Below are 24,582 nucleotides of genomic sequence, written 5' to 3' on the forward strand. Positions count from 1 at the left end.
GTTTTCTATGGAGGCTGCACCCATTTACAGCAGTGCATAAGGGTCCTTTTTCCACATCCTTGCCGACCTTCGGTATCTGTTGTCTTTTGTATAATTTTAACTTTTTGGCTGTGCTGGGTCTTCACCGCTGCAGGGACTTCTCTTGGAGGGGCTACTCTCTATTTGTGGTTCTACTCTCTATTTCTGGGCTTCTCACTGCAGTGGCTTCTCTTGTTGCTTAGCATGTCTCCCGGGAGCGCAGGTTTCCGTAGTCGCGGCTGGGGGCTCAGGAGTTGTGGCTGCCGGGCTTAGTTGGTCCGCAGCACGTGGGATCTTCCCAGACCAGGGATGGAACCCCATCTCCTGCACTGGGAGGCGATTCTTTACCCCTGAGCCACCAGGGAAAGCCTGTCTGTCGTCTTTTTAGTAACAGTGCTTGTGACATGTGCCAGGTGATGTCTCGCTGTGGGCTTGATTTGCATTTCCCTAATGGTTAGTGATGCTGAGCATCTTTCTTGTGGTTTTTTCACTGCTGAGTAATATGAGTTCATACATTTTGGATATTAACCCCTTCTCAGACACGTGGTTCGCCGATCTCTTCTCCCATTCCACAGGCTGTCTTTTCACTCTGTCAGTGGTTCCCTTGCTGTGAAAGGAGAATTTTGGTTTGGTGTAGTCCCACTTATTTACTGTAGCTTTTGGTGTCAGGTCCGAAAAATTATCGCCAAGACCGATGTCAGGGAACTTACTGCCTAGGTTTTCCTTTAGGAGTTTTATGGTTTCAAGTCTTACATTCTTTAATCCATTTTGAGTTACTTTTTGTATATGGTGTAAGATGTATGCTGAGTTGCTTCATTGTGTCCAACTGTGACCCCACGGCCTGTAGCCCACCAGGCTCCTCTGTCCATGGGATTCTCCAGGTAAGAACACTGCAGTGGGTTGCCATACCCTCCTCCAGGGAACCTTCCCGACTCAGGGATCAAACCCGCGTCTCTTACGTCTCCTGCGTTGGCAGACGGGTTCTTCAACACTAGGCCCCCTGGTGTAAGATAGTGGCCCAGTTTTCCCAACACCATTTATCGAACAGACTATCCTTTCCCCATTGTATATTCTTGACTCCTCTGCTATAAATTAACTGACCGCGTGAGTGTGGGTTTGTTCTGACCTCTGTTCTGTCCCACTGATCTGTGTGTCTGATTGATACCAGCACCACTGTCCTTGTTCAGCTGCTACGTCGTGTCCGACTCTGTGCGACCCCGTGGACTGCAGCACGCCAGGCTTCCCTGTCCTTCACTATCTCCTGAGTTTGCTGAAACCCATGTCCATTGAGTCAGTGATGCCATCCAACCATCTCATCCTCTGTCGTCCCCTTCTCCTCCTGCCTTCAATCTTTCCCAGCATCAGGGTCTTTTCCAATGAGTCGGTTCTTCGCATCAGGTGGCCAAAGTATTAGAGTTTCAACTCCAGCACCCGTCCTTCCAATGAACACCCGGGACTGATCTCCTTCAGGATGGACTGGTCGGATCTCCTTGCAGTCCGAGGGGCTCTCAAGTCTTTTCTAGCACCACAGTTCGAAAGTATCAGTTCTTCAGTGCTCAGCCTTCTTTATGGTCCGACTCTTACATGACTACTGGAAAAACCATAGCTTTGACTAGACGACTTTTGTTGGCAAAGTAATGTCTCTGCTTTTTAACATGCTGTCTAGGTTGCTCACAGCTTTTCTTCCAAGGAGCAAGCGTCTTTTAATTTCATGGCTGTGGTCACCATCTGCAGTGATTTTGGAGCCCAAGAAAATAAAGCATGTCACTGTTTCCATTGTTTCCCCATCTATTTGCCATAAAGTGATCACACCAGGTCATGATCTTAGTTTTCTGAATGTGGAGGTTTTTTTTTTTTTAATTTATTTTTTTTTATTAGTTGGAGGCTAATTACTTCACAACTGAATGTGGAGTTTTAAGCCAGCTTTTTCACTCTCCTCTTTCCCTATTATCAAGAGGCTCTTTAGTTCCTCTTCACTTTCTGCCATAAGGGTGGTGTCATCTGCATATCTGAGGTTATTGATATTTCTCCCAGCAGTCTTGATCCCAACTTGTGCTTCATCCAGCCCAGCATTTCACATGATTTATTCTGCATATAAGTTAAATAAGCAGGGCGACAATATACGGTCTTGTCATACTCCTTTCCTAATTTGGAGCCCGTCCATTGTTCCGCGTCTGGTTCTATGTGTCCATCGACAGGGACCTGGTTAAGGTCCTGAGAAAAGCCCAAGGCGGGGAGTAAGGAGCTGGGGGTGGGGTGGGCTCACGTGAGACCCCTTGGCCAGGGCCCGGGAGGTCACGCAGCTCGTCTCTGGGGAGGGGGTCCGCGAGGTGGGGGTAGGGAGGAGGGAAGTGTCACCGAGATGCAGGCGCGTCTCACGTTGGAGGGGACTAGGGTGCTCCCTGGGGCCTCTCCTGTGAAGGCACTGAGCCCCTTCATGAGCACCCCACCTCGTGACCTGATCACTGAGGCCCCGCCTCTGGGTAAATCTCCTTGGGAGTTAGGTTCCAACGTGGAGGTTTTGGGGACACCCTAAGTGGCTCGCTTTGGGAAAGAGAGGTGCTGGGGGGCCCTGCATTCATGAGCTGGCGCGGGTCCCCAGCACTCGTGGGGACGCCCGCTGAGCCACAGGCACGTTCTTGTCTACCCCAAATGACCGCCGACAAGCCACAGCTGCGCAGGGCGGCCGCTGCCCCGAGCAGGGCCCTCGCCTCACCCACGTCCTCAGGGCAACGGGCGCCCGCCGCTCCTCCGGCACGTCTGAGCCCAGGAGTAGCCTCCAGGCTGTTGGCTCCTCTGACGGTAAACTGAGTCCCTGTTAGCGGCCATGTCCTGGGCGGACCTTGCACCGTCCCCCACTGTGAACCCATGAGGGCCAGGATGTTCCTCAGAGGGGGACTCAGTCCCCAAGTGTGTGGCTGGGGGCTCTGAACCCCCCAACCCCGAGCACCCTGGACGCCCGGGGTCCTCCCCTGTCCTGACGGCTGTCTCAGTGCAGCGGCCCCAGCCCTGCCCGCGGCCTGGTCACGGCTGGGAAGGACAGGGCAGCAGGTGCAGTTGGGGGCAGACGCGATGTGAGGGCCCGGCCGGGGCTGGCCAGGTGCCGGGCCCAGCGACCTGGGGGGGACCTCCTGCCATGGGGCCCCCTCCCTGCTCTTCACTGCGCCCTGATGGTCCGGGCCGGCTGCCCTGGAGTTCCTTCTGAGACCAGCTAACAGGGCATCTGCCCCTGGGGTGCCAGTGATGATGGCGAGTCAGACGTGGCTGAGAGTGGGACACCCAGCGGGAGCGTCTGGGGCCCGCGTGTCACGGATCTGGCCCTGCCACGGGGCCTCGGCCAAGGGGCCAGGGAATAGTCCGGAGTGCTCGGAGAGCGCTGCAGGCTGCTGGGCTCCCCCACAACCCTGACCCGTGGGGGCAGGACCTCACTTCAGAAGCCAGGGTGCTGCCTGCTCAGCCCCGGGAGCTCAGCGCCAAGCCAGGGAGGCCCAGCCAAGCCCACCAGCCCTCCCGTATCTCCCACCAGAGACTGGGGGTGGGGACGGGGCGGAAGAGGGGCCTGGACTCCCCAGGCCCAGCAGACACAGCGAGGCGGGGCCCGGTGACACCTCAGTGACCACGAGGTTTAATTAAATACTGTCGTGTATTTGTAAGGACTCCTGTACATAGTATTTCCAGTGGCAGATTCATAAGATTTCAATGCAAACTGTGACCTTGTAGCGCAGGGGGCTGCCACTCCACGGGCAGCTGGGGGGGGGCACAGGCTTGTGGAGCTCCTCCTCCCGGCCCCGGGGCACCCGCGGCAGTCCGTCCGTCCTTCCGGCTACAGCCCCTCCGGGCCCGTCCCCTTCACACCTTCCCTGAGGTCCTGCTGATGGACAAGCAACCCCCGAGGGCCGGGCCCCTCTTCGGGAACCCCAGGCCGCTGGTGCCTCCTCCGTGCGGCGGGCAGGGCTGCGGGGCCTTGGAGTGCAGGTGGCCTCAGAGCTCGTTGTGGCGGGCCCTGGAGACGCGGCTGGAGAGGTCCTGCATGTGCTTCTTCACCTGCAGGAACAGCACGGGCCGGTCACACGGGACATCTGCTCGTGACCCGAGACTCAGCCTCCGGATGGAGAGTCGGAGCTCGGCGGTTCACTTTCAAGCGCCTCCCCCCGCAACGCCCATCTATAACTGATCACAGATAAACCATCCGAGCAGCTCATTAACCAGAAACAGCCTCCAGGGAACACCGTGAGCGGCCTCTCTCTCCAACCCAGCATCCTCACTTCTGACTTCACCGACTCCTGTTCTCTTCTTGATGAGCATGGCTAGAGGTTTATCAATTCCTTTTTGAACGTGAAAGTGAAGTTGCTCAGTCGAGTCTGTGTGACCCCATGGACTGTACAGCCCACGAGGCTCCTCCATCCATGGAATTCTCCAGCCAAGAATACTGGAGTGGGTTGCCATTTCCTTCTCTGGGGGATCTTCCTGACCCAGGGATCGAACCCGGGTCTCTTGCACTGTGGACAGACGTTTTACCGTCTGAGCCACCAGGGAATCCTTTCTGTTTATCTTTTCTAAAAAACCAGCTCTTCGTTTCATGGACCTTTCCTAATTTTTTGTCTTTTTTCCCCCCTTCATTTGTTTCTGCTCTGACCTTCATCCCTGTCCCTCTGCTGACTCTGGTTTCATCTGCTCTTTCTCTGGTTCAAGTCTAAGGTCAGGCTGCTTGTTCCCCCGAGGTGGGCCTGTGCGGCTACAAACCACCCTCCTGGGACTGCTTCTGCGGCGCCCCCTAGGTTTGGGGTTTGGGACAGTCTTGTCTCCAGGTCCCTTCTGACTTCTTCCTTCATTTCTTCAGTGATCCACTGATTGTTTAGTAGCCTACAGTGTAGCCTCTGTGTGTTACGGTTTTTGCAAAATTATCTTTTCTTGTAGTTTAATCTGAATTTCAAGCTATGTGATTTTAGGGAGCAGCAAAAAAAAAAAAAAAAAACAACAGGCAGTGAATGAAGACCCAGCTCGTCTGCAGCTCCCCAGGCTCTGTCCCCATCACAGCGGCGGGGGCCTCCGCAACCTCCCGGGGCCTGGACTCTGCCCTGCTCCCTGGGCACAGAGCCCGCGGGTGGGAGCCCCCCAGGCTGGCGGGGCCCTGGGGCGGGGCAGCAGCACTGTCGGGGAAGCTTCCCTCTCCTTCCTCTCGTCCCAGCGGGGTCTGGCTTCTCCCTGGTCGTCTCCGCCCCCCTCTGTGGTACTTTCCTTCCCCTAACTCATCCTGCACGGGAAGGGGAGGGCGCCCTGTGCAGGAGGCACAGAGGGGGTCCCTGCAGAGCCACCCTGGGCCTGGGCTCCCCTGGGCACCCGCAGCGATGCCCACGCCTGTGCCGCTGGCTCCGCGCTGCCTGCCCCTCTCTCCCTCACTGAGTCTGAACCTGATGCCCCTCCGGAGACAGGCCCCTCACGTCTTGGTGCCTGGGAGGTGCCCTGAGCTGTGGGCTCACTGCTGATGACCAGCCGGAGGCCCTGCCGGGTCAGGTGCCTCCAGCGAGGGGGCTTTGGTCTCTGTGTCCCGTATGTCCTCTGGGGTCTCACGTCAGCCCGCCGAGGGCATCTGCGAGCCCCGCGGGGCTGCACACGAGGAGCGACCCCGTGCAGGCCACGTGCTGCAGCCCGTTTCCCGTGGCGCCGAGTGCGGAACTAACCCCCGTGTCCCAGGCCCGAAGCCCGGGAAACTGCCGGCCCTTGCAGCCACTCAGGAGCCCCCAGAGCCACTGGGCAGCTCGCGGGGGTGAGGGTCACTCAGGACCGGGGGCGGGCACACGTTTGGGACCAGGAGGCCAGCTGTGCGGCTGGAAGGGCCTGGCTCCATCCTGCCTACCCACCGCCTCCCGTGAGCGCAGCCATACCAGACCTCTTGCTGGTCACCCGGGGGCAGGCCCGGCCCCAAAAGGCCCAGAGGCGGGGTGGGGGGTGGTGGGAAGGCCTGGGAGGCCCCTGCCCCACAGCCCAGCCCCGACCCCCTTCAGGGCTGTGCAGCCCCGGGCAGGGGTGGGGGCGGCCGCACCGACCTTGTAGCCCAGCTCCTTGGTCTTCTCCTCCAGCATGGCGTACCGCTCCTTGTTGCGGGTGATGTGCTCCTGGTCCCCAAAGCTCTCCACGTGCTTCAGCTTCTGGTGAGAAATTTCTAGCTGCTTCTGGTAATGGTTGTGCTTTTCGATTTTAACTTCGAAGTGCTTGAGCTCCTCCTGGGATGAGATTGAAATAACTAAACCCCCTCTACCACCTCCAGGCCCGCGTCAGACGCCTCCCGCACACGTCCACCACCTTCAGGTCACCAGAGTGCACCCCCTACCCTGCCCCGCACTCCCGTCCAGGGAAACAGCAGCCTCACGCCCCGGGGCCCGTGCCCTTCCCTGACCGCTGACTTGTGGCTCGGCCACGCAGAGGCGAGTGACCCCAAGACCCTCCCTCCCTCTGGGCCCAGCCCGGACCCCGCAGGGCCTTGGTGGCGCCTCCATAAACCTCTCAATCCACTCGTCCCACAAGCCCACTCCTCACACCCGGCGAGCCCCAAACTCAGCAGATGGCCTGGAGGCAGTGTCCACGCGCTGGAGGCCAGCTCTGTCCCACACGGGCTGCCGACCGGGACTCGGGGCTGTGGGGGGCGCCCGGAGACGGTGCTGTGCGCGCCGGTCTGCTTGGGTGGGAGAAGGGGGCCTTTCCCGCGTCATCAGCACGCCCCCCAGGGGCCCTCTGCCACCCCACGGGGCTGGGGTGCCACCTCACCCGGAAGGCCTCCAGCTCCTTCTCGGTGAAGTTGGCTGACCTGGCCATGTCCCAGAGGCCCAGCACTCGGGGCTCCGTGAACTCTGCGCGAGGGTGGAGACGGGCTCGGTGACCCGGCCTGGGGCGCCCGGGGCGCGCACGCCAGCCTGCACAGGGCGCGTGCCAGCGTCCCGGGGAGACTCCTCGCGCCGCGCTCAGCTGGCAGCTCCCAGACCAGGCCGCAGGAGCCCCTGCTCAAGTGAGCAGGTGGCGCATGCCAGGGTTGGGGGCGCCTTTGACTCTGCGGGGCCCCCCACCCGCAGCTCTAGGCCGAGGCTCGGGCTGCTGTCTGTCCTCACAGCTCTGGGGCAATGGAAACCAAACGGAGAGGACCCTTTAGTGAGCACTCGTCACCCACCTCCCTCCCGCCCCGGAGGAAGCCAGGGGCAACTGGGCCACGCGGCCAGCCCCCAGCCGACCCCTCCCGTCACCCGGAGCTGCAGGAAGGACTCCAGCAGGAGGAGCCACAGTCCAGGTGCACGGACCCCGGAGGGCAGGGGCTGAGGCACTGCGGCCAGCCTTGGCCCCACTCCCTACATGGCTGGGCCTGCGGGGTTCCCTGTTCCCCGGAAACTCAGGTTGGCACAGTGGGCCCGCGGCGTGGTCCGGGCCCTCCACCACGGCAGGCTGAGCGAGCCCAGGGCGCCCGGGTCAGGCAGAGGAGCAGGGAGCCCGGCGCGGCCTCCACGCATCCCTGGGCCAAGAGCAGTGGCTGCCCCGCGGTCAGCGCTCGGGGAACAGAGGGTGGGAGACGACGGGACGGGCATCACAGCCGGGTGCCAGGTGGCGGCTCACCAGTCTCCGCGCTGTAGCCCTGGTGGCTGACCCTGCGCAGCCGGTCGAAGCCCTGGCCGATGTTCCGCAGCCGGTCCTTCAGCTCCGCGTGCCTGCTCGCCAGTGCTTCCGCCTGCACGCCGCTCAGGTCCATCGGCCCGATGGCGTTCTCGTGGCTTTCTGCCGGAGCCCAGGCCGGGAGCCTATGAGCGGCCGGCTCGGGGACGCTGCGCCCCACGCCCCCGCCCTGCTGACGCCCAGGTGGGCCCTGAGACCCCCACCCCTTGGGGGCCACCCCCGAGGTGACAGGAGAGGCGGCCCGCGTCACCGCAGAACCGGTCTGTCCGTGCACCGGCCCCAGACGCTGAGGCTCCTGCGACGCCACGAGGCCTGAGGGCGTGGCGCAGCCCCCCACCCCGCTCTGGAACACTCTGGGCCCAGGGCCGCCCGCCGGGAGCACCTTCGGTCCTGCCCAGGGCCTCCAGCAGCACGTGGTACTCCTGCACCTTCTCCTTGTGGTGCTGCAGCTCCCGCCACAGCTTGCCCAGCTCTTCACCGGAGAACTTCCCGGAGGTCTTCGCCTGGAAGGGCAGCACCTCCGGTGAACGCCCCCAGGGGTCACGCTCACCCGGGCCAGCGGGACCCTGGCACAAGCCCGGCTCTCAGCCTTTACCCACCTAACCGGGGGCAGGGCAGGGGCCCAGACCTGACCGCCTCCAGGGCGGATGGTGGGGAGACTACTAAGCAAGGAGGGCATGGGGATGGACCCCAGCAGGACCCTGGCCTGGGGCGGAGGGCCGGGGGAGTCCTGGCCACTCCCCAGGGCATCGCCCCACCTGCCCGGGATGGGGGTGCAGACACACGAGGGAAGAACGGGTCCTGGGCTCAACCCTGAGGAAGCCTCCCCCACCCTTCCCCGCCCCCACCGCCCCCCGCCGGCAGGCCGGCACCCCCACCCCGGCCGAACTCGCAGAAGTCGTCCACAGGATCCAATCGCAGGTTACACACAGAGGACCCCGAACACAGGTCTGACACGCGTGGGCCCATTTACGGGCAGGTTATTTTCAAAAACACTGCACCGCTACGCGATTGGCAGTTGGCTGACCCCGCAGACAGAGGGCTGACTCCCAGTTACACACGGGTTCTCCCTGGGCAGGGTGGGGTCAGTGCCCCCACCACCGTCTTCACGGGTCGATGGTCCAGGCACCAAGTGAAAAGAGCCTGGGACACCGCGAGCCTGCGTTTCTAACCACAGGTTGACGAGCACGCTTGTGACGCTCGAGGCTCAGGTCCCCACGCGCCACAAGCGACCCTGTAAACACGCGTTGCAAGCTCTTGGTCGCAGCAGCAAGCGTTCCAGGTGGGGCAGAGACAGGACTGCAGGGAAGCAGGGCGGGGGGAGGGCCCGCAGGGTGAGGCCGGCCGCCCCGGGCAGGACGCCAGGCCGAGGATCACGCTTGGCAGAGGGTACCTTGTGCCACAGCTTCTCCAGCCGGGGGTCCTCCAGGCTGTCGTCATCGGCACCGTGGTCGATGAAGTTGCTGCTCACGACCCGTGAGTCCTTCCTGCCGTCCAGACCGTACTTGGCCAGGATGACTAGGAGGGAGCGGGGTGGGGTCAGGGCGGTGGGCTGGGGGCTGCACCTTCCTCTGCCCACCCAGGATATGGGGAAGGAGCTGGGACCCAGGGGTCCCCCCACACTGCTTCTGGGCAACCCCCCACCCCCTGCCCTTGTGAGGAGAGCCGCGCACAGGCCTGGCACCCGTGGGACCACCTTCGGGACTGGCTGCACATGTTCACCAAACCAAAACCCGCCGTCTGATTCTGTCAAGGGGCAAGCCCCAGCTGGGGTGGACGTGGACGGGGCTGCATGTGCAGGGGCCGCCCCCCCACAACCCATGTCTTTATTTGGAGATTTCTAAAGGCGGCATGTTCCTGTCAACAGCTTCAAGGAAAAGTTACTAATAACAGTGGAGCCGGGGGAACACTGGCTCAGCCATTGCCGGCGGGTCACTGCAGGCCAGTGGCCAGGGGACGCTTCCCCACAGTGCCTAGGACGCAGCACCTGCCCAGGGCCTCTGCACCAGACAGGGGCCTGCATCTCCACGCTGCTGTCTCTGACACACTGCGTGAGGGTACCCGGGCAGGTCTGGAGACAGCTCTTTCCGCAGCAGGGCTGGGCTGCTGGGTCCACCCTGGAGGAAGCCCCTCCCACCCCCAGCGGACCCCTCCCCCCCCCCCCCCCCCCCGCCCCCCTGCTTGGAGGGATGGGTCCGCAGGCTGCAGACAGGACCTGCCCTCCAGACTTCGCCCCGGGGCCACCCTGCGTCCTGGGCTTCTCTCCCCTGCCCTCCATCCCTGGGGTCCTTGGTCAAGCCGAGGCCACCTGGCCCCTGACCCGCAGCCCCTCCTCTGGGGCTGACCGCATGAGCGCTGGACACGCGTGGTCTCCGAGGGGCCTGCGGCCCCCTGTGCAGCCCCCGCACAGCTCCTGGCCCTGGGCGTCCGCCTGCTGCCGGGGGCACCTTGTGGGGCTAAACTGCCCTGCCTACACCGCCCGGGGGCTCAGCCCACAGGGGCCGCAAGTGGGCCGTGGAGAGGCTGTGCTCCTGGTGTCCGGCCTGCGGTTTTCGAGACGTTAAGAACCTGTCCGTGATCCTCTCCCTAAACTGAAGAAGCCCTTCACCCAGCGACGGGAGCCTGACCGCAGGAGGTGCAGCCCGCAGGTGGCCCAGCCTCCGTGAGGACTCAGCTTGGGGGGCGGGTCTGCCGTCAGCCCAGCCGCCAGGCCGACCCTCCACACCAGCTCCCCAAGACGCCGGGCATGGGTGACCACCGTCGGCAGGGCCCAGGGCAGACCTGGCCACCGCTGGGTCCTGGTCTGGATGCCGCACTGTGTGGACACCTAGGTGTGGCACCTGCCTTATAAAGGGGCTGGGGCGGTGGAGAGGGGCGGGTGGGATGTGGGGTCTCGGGGCCACACCTAGAAGACAGCCAGCTGCTCGGGGAACACTGCCCCCAGATCGGAGGGCCCAGCTCAGGCCCCGGCTCTCCAGGCTGGCTGGGTCTCCCGCCAGGTCACCTGGGCACCCACAGAGACCAGCATTACCAAGACAAACAGGGCGGCCCCACCTGGGCACGGCTGTGGACCGTGAGGGCGCTGCTCATCCCGGGAGACCAGACCCCGGGAACACCACGCCTCCTCGTCCAGGTGACTCCCGGCCGTTTCCCTGGACCAGACAGATCTGGGGCTTCGGCCGCTGGGAACTCGCTTGGCTGGACACCCTCGCCCTGGACCCCCTCCTGCTGCCCAAGGCCCATTGAGGGCAGCCTGGCAGCCGCGCCCGCCTGGAGCCGAGGGTCACCCTGCAGGATCAGGCTCACGGGAGCAGTCCTGACTCGTCCTGCCCGCAGACCAAGTCAGAAGAACAGGCCGGGGCCTGAGCTGGGGAGGCCGCTGCCCTTGGCCAGAGGAGAGAGGAGAAAGGGGACAGAGAAGAGAGGTACCGCTGAGGCTGCGGACCAGCTTTGCCTCCTCCTCCCCGTCCTCATCCAGACCCTCAGCCTTCAGCTTCTTCCATTTGAATTCATCCCGTTCTTGAATCTTCAGATCAGTGTGGAGGTCGGACAACTTCAAAGGAGGAAGGTTCAGCTGCGGGAGGAGAGGAAGAGAGGACGCCTGACCACCAGCCGCGTGGTGACCAACGGCAGCCGGAAGAAACTGACCTCGGAGAAGAGATGAGGCCAGAGGCGGGGAGGAGGAGCCGGGGTCCCGGGAGCTCAGGATCCTGCTTGCGCTCCCACACGGGAGCGTCCAAGGGGCCTCTGAGCGCGGCGTGGAGCCCAGCAGCTTTTAGGCCCCAGACCCACCCTCCAGCCTCGGCGGACACCGCGTCCCCAGGGCCCCGGGGCGTCAGTGGCCTGAGCTCGGGCACTGGGGAGACAGGCAGGCTCGCCCTTCAGCCTGGACCCCAGGCGCCTGTGCGCACCTGGGCATGGGGATGCGGGCGCACGGATGCTGGGCTTGCTCGAGAAACTTCTCCCTGTATATGTAACTTGGATAAAAAATAAACTGCAAGGACTGGAGAATAGATCATATTTAAGGAAAACTTCCAATTTAAAAACAAAGAGCATAGCCACGGCTCCCCAGGGTCATTGCCAGTGCTGGGGGCTGACCGAGGGATGCGGGGCCTCCCTGGATATGGGCTGCGGGGCTAAGAAGCGCCCTCCAGCTCCTGGCAGACCCTGCTCCGTGCTCAGCCCGAGGTCACCTCCTTGCTTCTGGGCCAGAACCGGCATGTGAAGGCTGCCATCAGGCCCATTAAACGTGAAACTTAAATCAACGCGCTAGCATGCCTGGCAGACACCTGCACCCTCGAAGGGCGGGTGGGGTGACACGGCGAGGACCCAGGGCTGCAGTGCGGGCCCCCCTGGGCAGCCCTTCCACACCCGTCAGCTCCCTGGGGGCCCCGCTAACCCAGGCAGGCACGGGCACTGGGACCTGACCCCAGATAGCCTGCCTGTCCTGCAGGAAGGGGACCCTCATGAGTCAGGCCTGGTGGCACACGTGTGTGCGTGCCCGCGCGTGCACGGGAGCAGGAAGGCGGGGGAGACCTCTTGGGGCGAGAACCTTCACTTGGGGCAGGAAGAAGGTGTGGAGAGGAAACCGAAGCTGCCAGGCAGCGTGGCACACCGGGGCTCCACTCGCCCTGACTTCCCTGGCTGTACGCCTGCCCGGCTGGGCGGGAGGAAACCTCGCAGCTCCCGTGGGTGACACTGGGCCTGCGGGGCAGACGCTGGGCAGCGTCCTGGTCGCCTCTCTGAAGGTGCTCTACAAGCTTGGGGCCCTCTCCTCCGCTCCCGTTGGAGCCCGGGGAGGGTAAGAACCTGCCCAGAGGACACGGGTGCATGTCCCTGGGTATCGGACCCTTTCTGCTGCTACTGGAAGGGGGATGGACTTCATTTCCTTCTCAGAGAGTGGGATGCTGGTGACAGAAGTGTCAGCAAGGCCTGCGTGTCGCTTCTGTGCCCTGTAACTCTGGTGAGGCTGTTGATCAGACCTAGTGACTCTGCAGTGTTCAGGTTTTCTACAAACACAGATCACATCATCAGCAAACAGATCCTTTCACCTCTTCCTCTCTGATCTGGATGACTTTTCTTTCTTTTTTCTTGCCTGGCTGTTCTGCCTGGAGCTTCCACTCCTTGTTGAATAGAAGTAATAACCTAATTCTTAAACAAACAGGTGAAGGACTTGAATATAAATTTCTCCAAACACAACACACGAATGGCCAACAGGGACATGAACAGACCCTCCACATTGCAGATCATCGGGAGGAATGGAAACCCCATGAGGAGACACCACCTCACGGCGGTCACAGGACGGTCACTCTGGAGAATGGAAAGCAGCCCCTGCCGGCGGGGATGAGAGCAAAGGGCACCCCCTGGGCAACTGGTGGGAATGATAACGGGCGCAGCCGCTGCAGGAAACAGCGAGGAGGCGCCTCAAAAACGGAGACGAGAGCTACCGTGCGACCCAGCAATCCCACCGCCGGTACCTATCCAGAGGACCTGAGAGCAGAATCTCCAAGAAAGATCAGTGCCTCCATGCTTCCTGCAGCAGCGGTCACAACGGCCAAGATGCACGAACAACTACAACCAAGATGTCCATCGAGATAAAGAAGGAAAATGCAGGACAGACACACAATGGAATACGAGCCTCAAAACAGAAGGGGAACTGGCCCTTGGTGACGACACGGATGAGCCTGAAGGACGAGATGCTGCGTGAGACAAGCCAGACATATCAGCAAACACTCTTCCACAACAACGCTTAACACGAGGGGAGGAAAGTGGGCAAAACCCAGAGGCAGAGGAGAGACAATGAAGGGCTGGTCAAAGGGCGCAGAGTCAGCTGTGCGGCTCAAGTGAGTCCCAGAGACTCACTGCTCAGTGTGACCCTGGCAACCAGACTGTGTGTTTTTGTTGTTTAGTCACTGAGTTGTGTACAACTCCTTGTGACCCCATGGACTGTAGCCCACCAGGCTCCTCTGTCCATGGGATTCTCCAGGTAAGGATACTGGACTGGGCTGCCATGCCCTTCTCCAGGAGATCGTCCCAACCCAGGATCCAACCTGGGTCTCCTGCAAGGCAGGCGATTCTTCACCACCGAGCCACCTGGGAATCCCATTTAAACTGTTTATTTATTATTTAAAAATTTGCTAAGGGAGTGGGGGTCGATCTTAAGTTCTTACCACAAATAATAACAAACAAGAGCTCAGGAGATTTTCAGAGGCCAATCATACCTCAAAAGTGGTAAAACAAAACAACAAAAAACCAAAACCAACAACCAACTAAAAAAAAAAACCCCTGGGACCCAGCATCCACGTACAGTCAGCTCCAGCCACAGCTCTGCACGCTGACCCTGGACCGAGGTGGGACCTGTACCACTGGCCCACGGAAGGACTGGCGAGACGATGGGGAGACACCTTCTCTCACCCTGCGCACACACCATGCAAGACACACCGTGAGGTCACCTCACGTTTAGAAAAAAAGAAACACGTGATGTTGTCATTCAGTTCAGCCGCTCAGTCATGTCCGACTCTTTGCGACCCCATGGACTGCAGCACGCCAGGCCTCCCTGTCCATCACCAACTGCTGGAGCTTGCTCAAACTCATCCATCAAGTCAGTGACGCCATCCAACCATCTCATCCTCTGTTGTCCCCTTCTCCTCCCGCCGTCGATCTTTCCCAGCATCAGGGTCTTTTCTAAGGAGTCAGTCCTTCGCATCAGGTGGCCAAAGTCTTGATGCTTCCAGAGAGCAAATTATCCCAAGAACAAAACCAAAAGGCTAAGAACCAAAAGTGCCTCGTGTTGGCCCTGCCTCCTGCCTGGGCTCGGCTCTGGGCGGGGGAGTGCAGACCCTGGGACACGTGCCCCCGGGTGGGCTCCTGCCACAGCCAAAAGCTTCCTGAAGCTAGGGAGCTTCTAGGGGACTAGAGGGCTGGGACAAGCCAGCTTGTATTCCACAAGTCTGCTCAGGGAGCCAAAAAAATGATGCCACCAGGTATGAACCCCACCCTGAGGATGTGTGCACTTCGTTCAGCAGAAAACACTTGTACATGCAATTGGGGAATTGCAGGGCCGAGCGGCCCAGAAAAGACATCTAGTGCAAGGCCGGCCCATCCAAGGACAGTGATGGGGTTCCCAGAGAACAAAGGCAGGCCCTCTCAGACAGATGTGACCTGAGACTGACCAGGTCGGCAGTGGACTGAGCGCGGGGCGGGGGGGTGGGGGGCGGCGGGGAGGGTCATGGACGCACAGCTCAAGGGCAGGGGACAGCCAGGAGGCGTGAGGAGGCCGGCAGATGCAAAGCGGCATCTGGACCGACAAGACAGGGCTGACCAGCACAGCCCCGGGGGCAGGAGGGCTGCAGGCAGGTTCGCGGGCACAAGAGCCCCTTCTTCCAGGAAGCCCTCCAGCCTCTCCAACCGAGTGCTCTCTCACCAGGCAGACCGCGCACACACAGTGGCCCTGACAGCTAGGGACCCCAACGGAATCCTCAAGGGCACTGGCCTAGGAAGAGTGTGGGGCCTGGAAGCTAAGGGCCTGGGGGCATCCACTGGGCCCTGACCGCCCCGCAGGCGGCTCTCCTCACATTCCTCCCCCACCGTTCTTCCCCCTCAGTTTCTTTCCTTTTCCAAAACTTAGTCCTCACTTTGTTTTACTCTTTCAAGGACTCAGGAATGCTTAAAACTGGAAGACTGGAGCTGATAAGACTCCATTTGAAAGATGAAGACAGGCCCAGAGGCTGGGGGAAGCTTGTATACATCCATTTCTCTAAAAGCACCCGGCCTGAAACAGAAGGGACTGTTAGGTTAATGAGGAAGCCGCTGGTGCAGGTCAATTAGCAAGCTGCCTCCAGGCGGAGTGACCTTAGGGGCGTCCTTTGCCCTCTGGGCTTCAAGGAAGGTAGGATTCAGTTCACTTGAGTATTTCAGGAGTTTCAGGTGTTATCCTCCCACCACATGCGAAAGGGAGTTGTTCAGTCGTGTCTGACTGCAAATTCTCCAGGCCAGAATACCGGAGTGGGTAGCTGTTCCCTTCTCACCACAGCCTCTCACCCAATTTAACAAGAACCTTGCTTCTAGGATTTCTGCTATCCCTGACTTGTCCTCATGACCAGCATCACCTGTTTTCTTGTTTCTCTATGTAGGGAAACAGAATGTAGAAAAGGCAAAAACCTGCAAGGCAGGAGACCTGGGCCTGCCTGCTGGGAGGGAATCTCGGCCTCAAACTGACGGGGCAGCCCCTCTGCCCAGGCCAAGGCCTCCTGTCTTCACCTGTCACCGCCAGGCCAGGGTCCCTGTTCCCTGATGAAGGGTAGAGGGAACGCAGTGAGAGGGACTCACACCTGTATGAGCGGGCGTGTCTGAGGCTGTCAAAGGCTCGAGGCCCCGGCCAGCAGACCCCCGAGACTGAAGAGACCCCGGCCCGGGCTCTGCAGACCCCAGGATCAGAGGACGCCCCGCGGACCCCCGAGACTGAAGAGACCCGGGCCTAGGTTCTGCGGACTTCAGGATTAAAAGACGCCCCGCGGACCCCCGAGACTTAAGAGACCCGGGCCCGACCCCGCGGACCCTCGAGACAGAAGAGACCCGGGGCTGGGCTCTGCGGACCCCAGGATCAGAGGACGCCCTGGCCCGCGGAGCCCCGAGGTGGAGGGACCCGGCCGCCGCTCACCCGCTGAGCCTTCTCCCACAGCTGGTTCAGCTTCTCCATGCGGAACTCCGCCGCGGGCTCGCGCTTCGAGGGCGGCGCCGGCTCGTTCTTCTCCCGCGAGTACTTGCCGGCATGGCCCGCCGCGGCCCACGGCCCGAGGAGCAGCAGCAGCAGCAGCGGCGACAGCGGCCGCCGGAGCGCGCGCAGCGCGGATAGGTCCTTTCGCAACGCCATCTTCCGCCTCCAGACTAGGAGCCCCGGGAGCTGCGGGAAGGAAAAGGCCCCGCCCCGCCCACCGGGCTCGCCCCGCCCACCGCACTGCCTCCTGGGAGTTGTAGTCCCTTCCTGCGCGGCCGACCCAAAAGGAGCAGCAGGCGGACTACAAGGGCCGGAGAGCCCTGCGGAGGCACGGCGCGGGGGCGTTTCCTAGGCAACCGTACCGCTGCCTGGAGTCACCGGGCGCCGCGGGGCCCGAGTGCACCTCAGTTCAGTTCAGTCGCTCAGTCGTGTCCGACTGTTTGCGACCGCATGAATCGCAGCACGCCAGGCCTCCCTGTCCATCACCAACTCCCGGAGTTTACCCAAACTCACGTCCATCGACTCGGTGATGCCATCCAGCCATCTTATCCTCTGTCGTCCCCTTCTCTTCCTGCCTTCAGTCTTTCCAGCATCAGGGTCTTTTCCAATGAGTCAGCTCTTCGCGTCAGGTGGCCAAAGTATTGGAGTTTCAGCTTCAGCATCAGCCCTTCCAATGACTATTCAGGACTGATCTCCTTTAGGGTGGACTGGATCTCCTTGCAGTCCAAGGGACTCTCAAGAGTCTTCTCCAACACCACAGTTCAAAAGCATCAATTCTTCGGGGCTCAGCTTTCATCATGGTCCAACTCTCACATCCATAGATGACTACTGGAAAAACCGTAGGTTTGACTAGACAGACCTTTGTTGGCAAAGTAATGTCTCTGCTTTTTAATATGCTGTCTAAGTTAGTCATAACTTCTTCCAAGGAGCAACCAACCGTCTTTTATTTTCATGGCTGCAGTCACCATACGCAGTGATTTTGGAGCCCCCAAAATAAAGTCTCTCACTGTTTCCACTGTTTCCCAGCATCAGGATCTTTTCCAATGAATCAGTTCTTCACATCAGGTGGCCAAAGTACTGGAATTTCAGGTTCAGCATCAGTGCGGCTGGGACGGTGAGGCTGCTGGGGCTATAGGTGGGGCAGAGATCTGATCTCGCAGCCCGGATTGACCCCCAAGGGCGCGTCCCCCTCGGCTGTGTGGAAAGAGGAAACGGTTCAGAAATCGGGACTGTGTCTAGCTGACACCTTAGGTTGTTTCTGTGTCACCTGCCTTGGTGCTGAGCCTTCCCTGTCATCATGAACTCTGTAAGTTGGCCTCGGTTGGCACCCCACCATAAACGTCTCTGTCAGGAAGCCTAGATCCCCCCTCCCAAGCCCACTCCTTCCCCCTCCATCTGGCTAGTGCCCGCACCTCAACACCTACTTTGAACCACATCCACTTCTCCCCCCTGCATTTGTTCTGTTATTAGAGATGTTTGTGTACCTGTTCTCCCTGCCCATCTGCTGTATTTCAGTAATCGAGCAAAGGTGAATACAGCCAACGTGCTAAGGCCGCTCTCCCTGTGGGGAGAGTAGGGAACAGGGAGAGTGGGATGCAGCCTGCGGCCTTGAGCAGCTTCTGGGGTCAGGCAGAGGCAACCACAGGGGAGCTCTGGTGCTTCGAGAAGGAGCCGGGAGAGCCCCGTCTGGTGAGGACGGTGGACTGTGCCTGGGAGGGAGTGCCCAAGGAAAGAGGGCCGAGCGCAGCTTTCTTGACATGAGAGAAGCCACTGTAGGCCTAGGCCGTGTTGCCGTCTCAGCCTGGCCACAACGGTAGCCTGTGAGGAAGAACAGGCCTCGGGAGTGAATGATTTTAAGGAAACAAAAGCATGTGAGAGCAGACAGCTGTTTACCAGGCCAGGGAAATAATTTAACAATTTAACTGGAGATAATATGTCAGTCCTGGTAGTTTAGTCTTTACGTCGTGTCTGACTCTGCGACCCCATGGGCTGTAGCCTGCCAGGCTCCTCTGTTTATGGGATTTCCCAGGCAAGAATACTGGAGTGGGTTGCCATGTCCTTCTCCAGAGGATCTTCCATACCTAGGGAACGAACCCAGATCTCCTGCATAGCAGGCAGTCTTCAACATATCAGGCAGATTCTTTACTGCCGAGCCCCCAGGGAAGCCTCACATCAGTCATAGAGACTGCCAGTTCTGTTTCAGAGATGAAGAATCGTCTGACACATATTCTCTGAGCTGTCAAACAGGGTCCAAACCCCCTTGGACAACTGGCCACCAGACTAACTGGAGCCAGACCACTGACGATGTTGATCTTTGCTGCCTTCAGTCAACCAAGACCCTGGCCTCTGTCAGCCTAGGATGACGCTTGCCCCAATTCTGTGCTCAATTCCTCTTTACACAAGCCCGTTCATGAGTATGCGTGCTCCCTTAGCTTAAAACTTCCCCCATTTTGCTGTTCTGGGAGACATTGCTTTGGGAAATACCCCCAAAGTTCTCCTTACTTGCTGCAGATAATAAGTCGTTCTCCCACTTTTTGATTTGATTGGTTTGGCTTGATGCCCACTAAGAGGTGAACCCAGTTTCTGGGGGTAACAGGAGGGCGTTCCAAGTGGAGGGTCCATGAAAGAAAATGAGGGGAGTGGAGAAAATCTGGGCACCTTGGGAGGAACTGGTATTTACTTTTTAAAAAAGAATTTAGGCATAGTTGATTTACAATGTTGTGTTAGTTTCAGCTGCACAGCAAAGTATTTTAGTTAGAGATATATGTATATGTGTGTGTATATATATATATATGTGTATATTTACTTTTCCAAATTCTTTTCTGTAATAAGTTATTACAAGATATTGAATATGGTTCCCTGTGCTATACAGTAGGTTTTTGTTTATTTTATGTATTATTGTGTATAACTAATAATCCTGAGCTCCCAATTTATCCCTCCCTGCCTTTCCCCTTTGGTAACCATAAGTTCCATTTTCCGTGTCTGTAAGTCTATTTCTGTTTTGTAAATAAGTTCATTGGTATCTTTTTTTTTTAAAGATTCCACATGTAAGTGATATTATATGATATTTGTCTTTGACAGCATGATATCTCTAGGTCTTGCTGCAAGTGGCATCATTTCATTCCTTTTTATGGCTGAGTATAGCATCTCCAGAGACAGAGGATGAGATGGCTGGATGGCATCACCGACTCAACAGATGTGAGTCTGAGTAAGCTCCAGGAGTCAGTGATGGACAGGGAAGCCTGGTGTGCTGCAGTCCATGGGGTCGCAGAGTCGGGCACGACTAGGCTCCTGAGCTAAACTGAACAGCACCTCCTGTGGTTCAGATGGTAAAGAATCTGCCTGCAGTGCAGGCGACCCGGGTTCAATCCCTGGGTCAGGAAGATCCCCTGGGGAAGGGAATGGCAACCCACTCCAATATTCTTTCCTGGAGAATCCCGTGGACAGAGGAGCCTGGCGGGCCCCAGTCCGTCAGGTAGTGGACAGGACTGAGCGACTAACACAAGGCATTTAGTTACTTTGTAGTAAATTGTAGCCTGTGTTGTTCCAGAAAGGGTTTGAGGTGCCTGGAATCAAGCTGTGATGGACGAATAGATTGATAGATGGATGGAGGGATGCGTAATGAATTCTTCCTTTGTTCCCAGCCTGGTCCTAGAATATGCTGTCTTTTCTCAACAACAAGATGCCACAAAGCCCTTGATGGTGATGAGCAGAGAGAAAGACGGTGAGCATCTCATACAGACTTCAGATCCACAGCGGGCCTGGGAGTGACATCAGCCATCAGGATCTGATGAAGGGGGCTGGGGTGGGGGTGGGGGTAGAGAAGAGGCTCTAAACTCCTTTCCCAGGCTCCAGACAGCTCTGTTCCCGCAGCCCCTGCCCCCGCAGTGTTTCTCCAGACTGCAGCTTCCTGGTCCAGGGCCTGGGGGCTGGCCTGGAGCCTCTCCAGCCCAGGCGAGCCCTGCGATGGGACCATGGGGCCCCCTCCCCTGCTTTCGCCCACCCCCTTGTTCCTGCACCCTTTGCTCTGCCCGTGCCCTCCTGCCCTGGCAGCCCCGGGGAAGCACCTCGCCTGGTCGCTGGATCAGCGCTCAGCACCACATCCCTGCACGAGGACGACTAACCTGTCCGTTATCACCTCGTACTTAGTGACTCCGACACGAAACTCCTACCAGGCTGCGCTCGGCACAGAGCAGCAATCAGTGAAAACGCGTTTTTAAAAGTTGACGTTTTTGGGAGGAGTTCGTCCTCCCCCACCTCCATCCTTCTCCAAAGAAACCTGCACGCAGGCACTTTCCATGTGACTCCAACTTTGTGGTGATGCCTGCCGAGGTGCAGGGAAGTTGGCTCTGGGCCCAGCGCACACACCCCCTGAGCTGACCGGGGCTCTGGCGCGAGCCCCTCCGATGTTCTTCGTGAAGTCCCCGAAGCTCAGACACGCATGCTTCATCAGTTTTATGTGTTGTGAATATCTCCTCCCATCCTTGGGCTTGCTTTCGCTCTTTTGATGGCCTCTTTTGATGTACAGGCAGCTTAATATACCTGCAATGATCAATATTTTCCTTTGCTTGTTACTGCTTTCGCGTAAAGCCTTTCCAGCATCAAGGAGATGAATACATTCCACATTAGCTTCTAAAGACCCTGTGGCTTCACCTTTTACGTTGGAGTCTCTGCTCCACCTGGAATTGATTCCTGAGAATGGCTTTAGGGGGCTTCCCTGGTAGCTGAGATGGTCAAGAACCTCCCTGCCAATGCAGGAGACATAAGAGACGTGGGTGCCATCCCTGGGTTGGGAAGATCCCCTGGAGTGGGAAATAGCAACCCACTGCAATATTCTTGCCTGGGAAATCCCATGGACAGAGGAGCCTGGTGGGCTACAGTCCAGGGGTCGCGGAGTCGGACATGGCTGAGCAACTTAGCACAAAGCACAGGGCCTCTGGGTGGGGAAGTTTTCAGAGCGGAAATGTGGTCGATCGTGCGTTGTTTGCAACGATAAAGGTGCAACATGCATTATTTCCTTTTCAGAAATGGGAATCTTAGGAGATGGATTTGACCAGAACTGCTGTTTAGGGCACCAGACACTAGCTGTGCCCTAGAATAGTGCCCTAACGTCTGGGCCCTCAAGCACAAGTATCCAGTGGTCCAAACGCCAGGTGGGACCGTTGCTGTTGCTCAGTTGCCACGTCACGTCCGACTCTTTGAGACCCCATGGGCTGAGCACACCAGGCTTCCTTGTCCTTCACCGTCTCCCAGAGTTGGCCCAAGTTCATGTCCATTGAATCTGTGGTGCCATCCAACTAGTGACTCACAAAAATCCTTTATAAACCAGGTTCATCCTTTCCTCCATGTTGAAATGGTTCTTTGAGGAGAGTAAATTCTCAAGTCATCAAGCATCCCATGGACAGAGGAGCCTGGTAGTCCATGGGGTTGCAAAGATTCCAACAGGACTGAGCGCCTAAGCACAAAAAATACACACATAGAAGAAAAGAAAGTGTTAGTCACTCAGTGGTGTCCAACTCTTTGTGACCCCATGCACTGTAGCCCACCAGGCTCCTCTGACCATGGGACTCTCCAGGCCAGAATACTGGAGCAGGTAGCCGTTCCCTTCTCCAGGGGATCTTCCCGACCCAGGGATCGAACCCAGGTCTCCAGCATTGCAGGTGGATTCTTTACTGTCTGAGCCCCCAGAGAAGCCATGTATATACGCTGTGTGGGGTAGGGGACCACGTTCTCCATGTCCTAACTCTCAATAAGACAAAATGCATCTCAGTCAGCCCTGCTGGGAGAACAGCAATAGCATTTCTGTTCCTTCTCTCAGACATGACATCACATCACCACACACTGAGATGACTGACCAAGATGTGACCAAAACATACCGGGAAAAGTATGATGGAGATGAACCAGGCAGCTAGTTAATAAAAACGTCTTGTTGGTTTTTCACATTTTGTGTATTTGTCCGAGTTTAAAGATGTCTTCATTTTTTCTCACTCTGAATAAATGTTCCCTTTCGTACCTAATTTTGTTTCTGTAACTTTGCATTCTCTTCTGTAAAGAGAGCCCCAAGCTGTGTGAGCTTCAGGTCCCATGAAGCTCCCTGGATCCCACTTGCCCCCTGTCTCCTGCCTGCTGGGCCGGGGTGGAGGAAAGACCCGGTGGAGGCTGGGGGGTGTGGAGCTCGTGAGGCCTGGCATCATCGCTGGATGGGGACTTGTGCACTGCAGGGGCAAGACAGAACCTCCCAGAACCCTGCTTGAGGGTGACCGCCTGCAGTGATCAGCGTAGAACCTGGCGCACACGGGCCTCGACAAACCAGAGCTCCCGTGAGGTCACCCCATAGTGTGACCTCACTCTCAGGTCCTGCCCTTGCTTCCTTCCTCCCTTCCTCCCCTCCCAGGGGGGGGGGGCCCGGTGCTGGGTGTGGGCTTGGTTTATAAAAACCTGAGCTGGATGAGGCCTGGGCCTGAGGAGAAGGACTCAGACAGACTCCCTGTTTGCAGAAGGAGTCAGAGATGGTAAAAAGGATGCTCTGGTCTCCAGATCACTAGTTCTCGACTCGGGAAAGTTTCTGCCCACCCCCCTCCCCCCGGGGACAGTTGGCAAGGGGGTCATCACCAGCTAGTAGAAAGAGGAAAACCAGCCTCTCGGGGCTGGAGGCCAGGGATGCCAGGGGCAGCCCCGCCGCACAGTCTATCCAGTCCCACCTGTCGTGCCGGGAGGGGGCGAGGGGTGCTGGTACCTAGCAGAGGTGCTGGCTTGGCCCAGGGCTGGGGCGATCTATGGGTCTAGACGTTTTATTGCTGGGAGCTGGGGTGGGCGCAAGGACTCCTGTTCCCGTTTCACAGAAAGGCAGAGTCCTGGAGGGCTGGGTCCCCCTGCCTGCCCGAGCCAGTCCCACAGCTCAGGGTTTGCATCCCAGTTACTCTGCCTCAGAAAACTCCTCATGTGTGGAGAAATTCAACCTTCCAGATCACGTCCTTATTTCATCCTCCTGCGCTTCCAAGAATCAAGAAGGAAAGGCTTTTGCCCCCATTTTGCAGATGCAGCTGGTGAAGCCAGGCCAGGAGCAGAGAGCCTAGAACCACTCCCACCTCACAAGACCCTCCCCCCTCAACTGCACCTCCAGACCTGGGCCCACCCGAGCGAGTCTGGAATCTGTAACCGCAGGTCCTGGAGGCCTTCTGAGCTTGTCCGGCGAGATTCCACGGTGGGATCACTAAGCTTACCTGTTTGGGAAGAAAATCACCTTCATGAGGCCTCAAGGGCCTCTTTGCATTTTGAGGGGTGGTCACAGATGACCTTTTTGAGGGGTGGTCACAGGTCACACCTGAGGAGCTTCGAGCAGCCTGCCGCTGTGTGTGTGAGGAGGGAGCGGAATGTGGGGTGCAGCAGGAGTCCCCCAGTGCGCCCGCAGCCCCGGGCGCTGCACACTCAAGTGCAACACCCCTTGTGTGGATAAAGGACCTGCGGTTCAGACAGGAGCCCCAGCCCCTGACTCCCCAGCTGGCCAGAGGCAGGGCTGAGTGGCCCCTGGCCTGGCTGCCTGCTGGGGTGGGTGTCGGCCTGTCCTGCTGGACAGGATGCTCCTTGGGGGCCGGGTGATCTGAGCAGAGGAGCCGTGGCTGCTGTCTGCCTCCTGATTGTGCAGCGCCGGTTCTGACCTGACCTCTCGGAGCCTCCGCTCTTTGCTCTCTGTGTAAGGGGCTGGGCTCTGCTCCCGTCCATCCGGTCCTCTCCCACAGTGGGGAGGGCTGCAGTGAGAATGGTGCTTGGGGTCCCGAGTCAGGGGGAAGGGGGGGCGTCTGAGCCGGCCTCTGGGCCCAGCCAGGGTCGCTCTGGGGTAGGGAGGGTCTGGAGATAGGAATGTGCAGCTCCCAGGTGGGGCAGTGCAGACCCCTCGGGGTGGGTGGGGACCCCGACACCCTCAGGCTGTCCGGAGACCTGTGAGATAGGACCTGGGAGGGAAGGCAGGCCCAGGGCCAGAGGGGAGGGGCTTGGAGCGGGGAGGGGCTTGGAACGGGGCGGGGCTTGAAGCGGGGAGGGGCTTGGAGCGGGGAGGGGCTTGGCCTGGTTGGGGGTGGGACAGCGGTGTCCTTTGCTTACTGGCCGGAGGTGTCTCTCTAGGAGGGTGTTCCTGCCTCCTCTGAGTGGGGGATCTGGTGATGGGGGTGGGCGACTGGCTGTGGAATGTGGTG

At 59.0% G+C, this 24,582-nt stretch overlaps 1 protein-coding gene across 1 annotated transcript; it reads right to left on the reverse strand.

Moving 5' to 3' along the window:
* Positions 1 to 3,642: 3,642 nt before the first annotated feature.
* Positions 3,643 to 16,585, reverse strand: LRPAP1 (LDL receptor related protein associated protein 1). The gene is made up of 8 exons (XM_061145416.1): positions 16,334 to 16,585; positions 11,104 to 11,248; positions 9,068 to 9,192; positions 8,057 to 8,177; positions 7,618 to 7,776; positions 6,784 to 6,866; positions 6,066 to 6,242; positions 3,643 to 4,062 (listed from the first exon to the last, which is right to left on the reverse strand). The coding sequence occupies exons 1-8, from the start codon at positions 16,544 to 16,546 to the stop codon at positions 4,000 to 4,002; spliced, it is 1,086 nt and encodes a 361-aa protein (XP_061001399.1). The 5' UTR covers positions 16,547 to 16,585; the 3' UTR covers positions 3,643 to 3,999.
* Between the last annotated feature and the right edge of the window lie 7,997 nt (positions 16,586 to 24,582).

The sequence above is a fragment of the Dama dama genome, chromosome 6 (assembly GCF_033118175.1).
Source record: "Dama dama isolate Ldn47 chromosome 6, ASM3311817v1, whole genome shotgun sequence".
Lineage (NCBI taxonomy): Eukaryota > Metazoa > Chordata > Mammalia > Artiodactyla > Cervidae > Dama > Dama dama.

What these genes read in the sequence shown, in the direction of transcription:
- LRPAP1 (XM_061145416.1), bottom strand. Translation starts at nt 16,546, where the DNA reads ATGGCGTTGCGAAAGGACCTATCCGCGCTGCGCGCGCTCCGGCGGCCG. An exon ending in GGCCCTGGGCAGGACCGAAG is followed by an intron (nt 7,777 to 8,056) that starts GTGCTCCCGGCG and finishes GGGCTCCGGCAG; the next exon opens with AAAGCCACGAGAACGCCATC. An exon ending in CCAAGGAGCTGGGCTACAAG is followed by an intron (nt 4,063 to 6,065) that starts GTCGGTGCGGCC and finishes CTGTTCCTGCAG; the next exon opens with GTGAAGAAGCACATGCAGGA.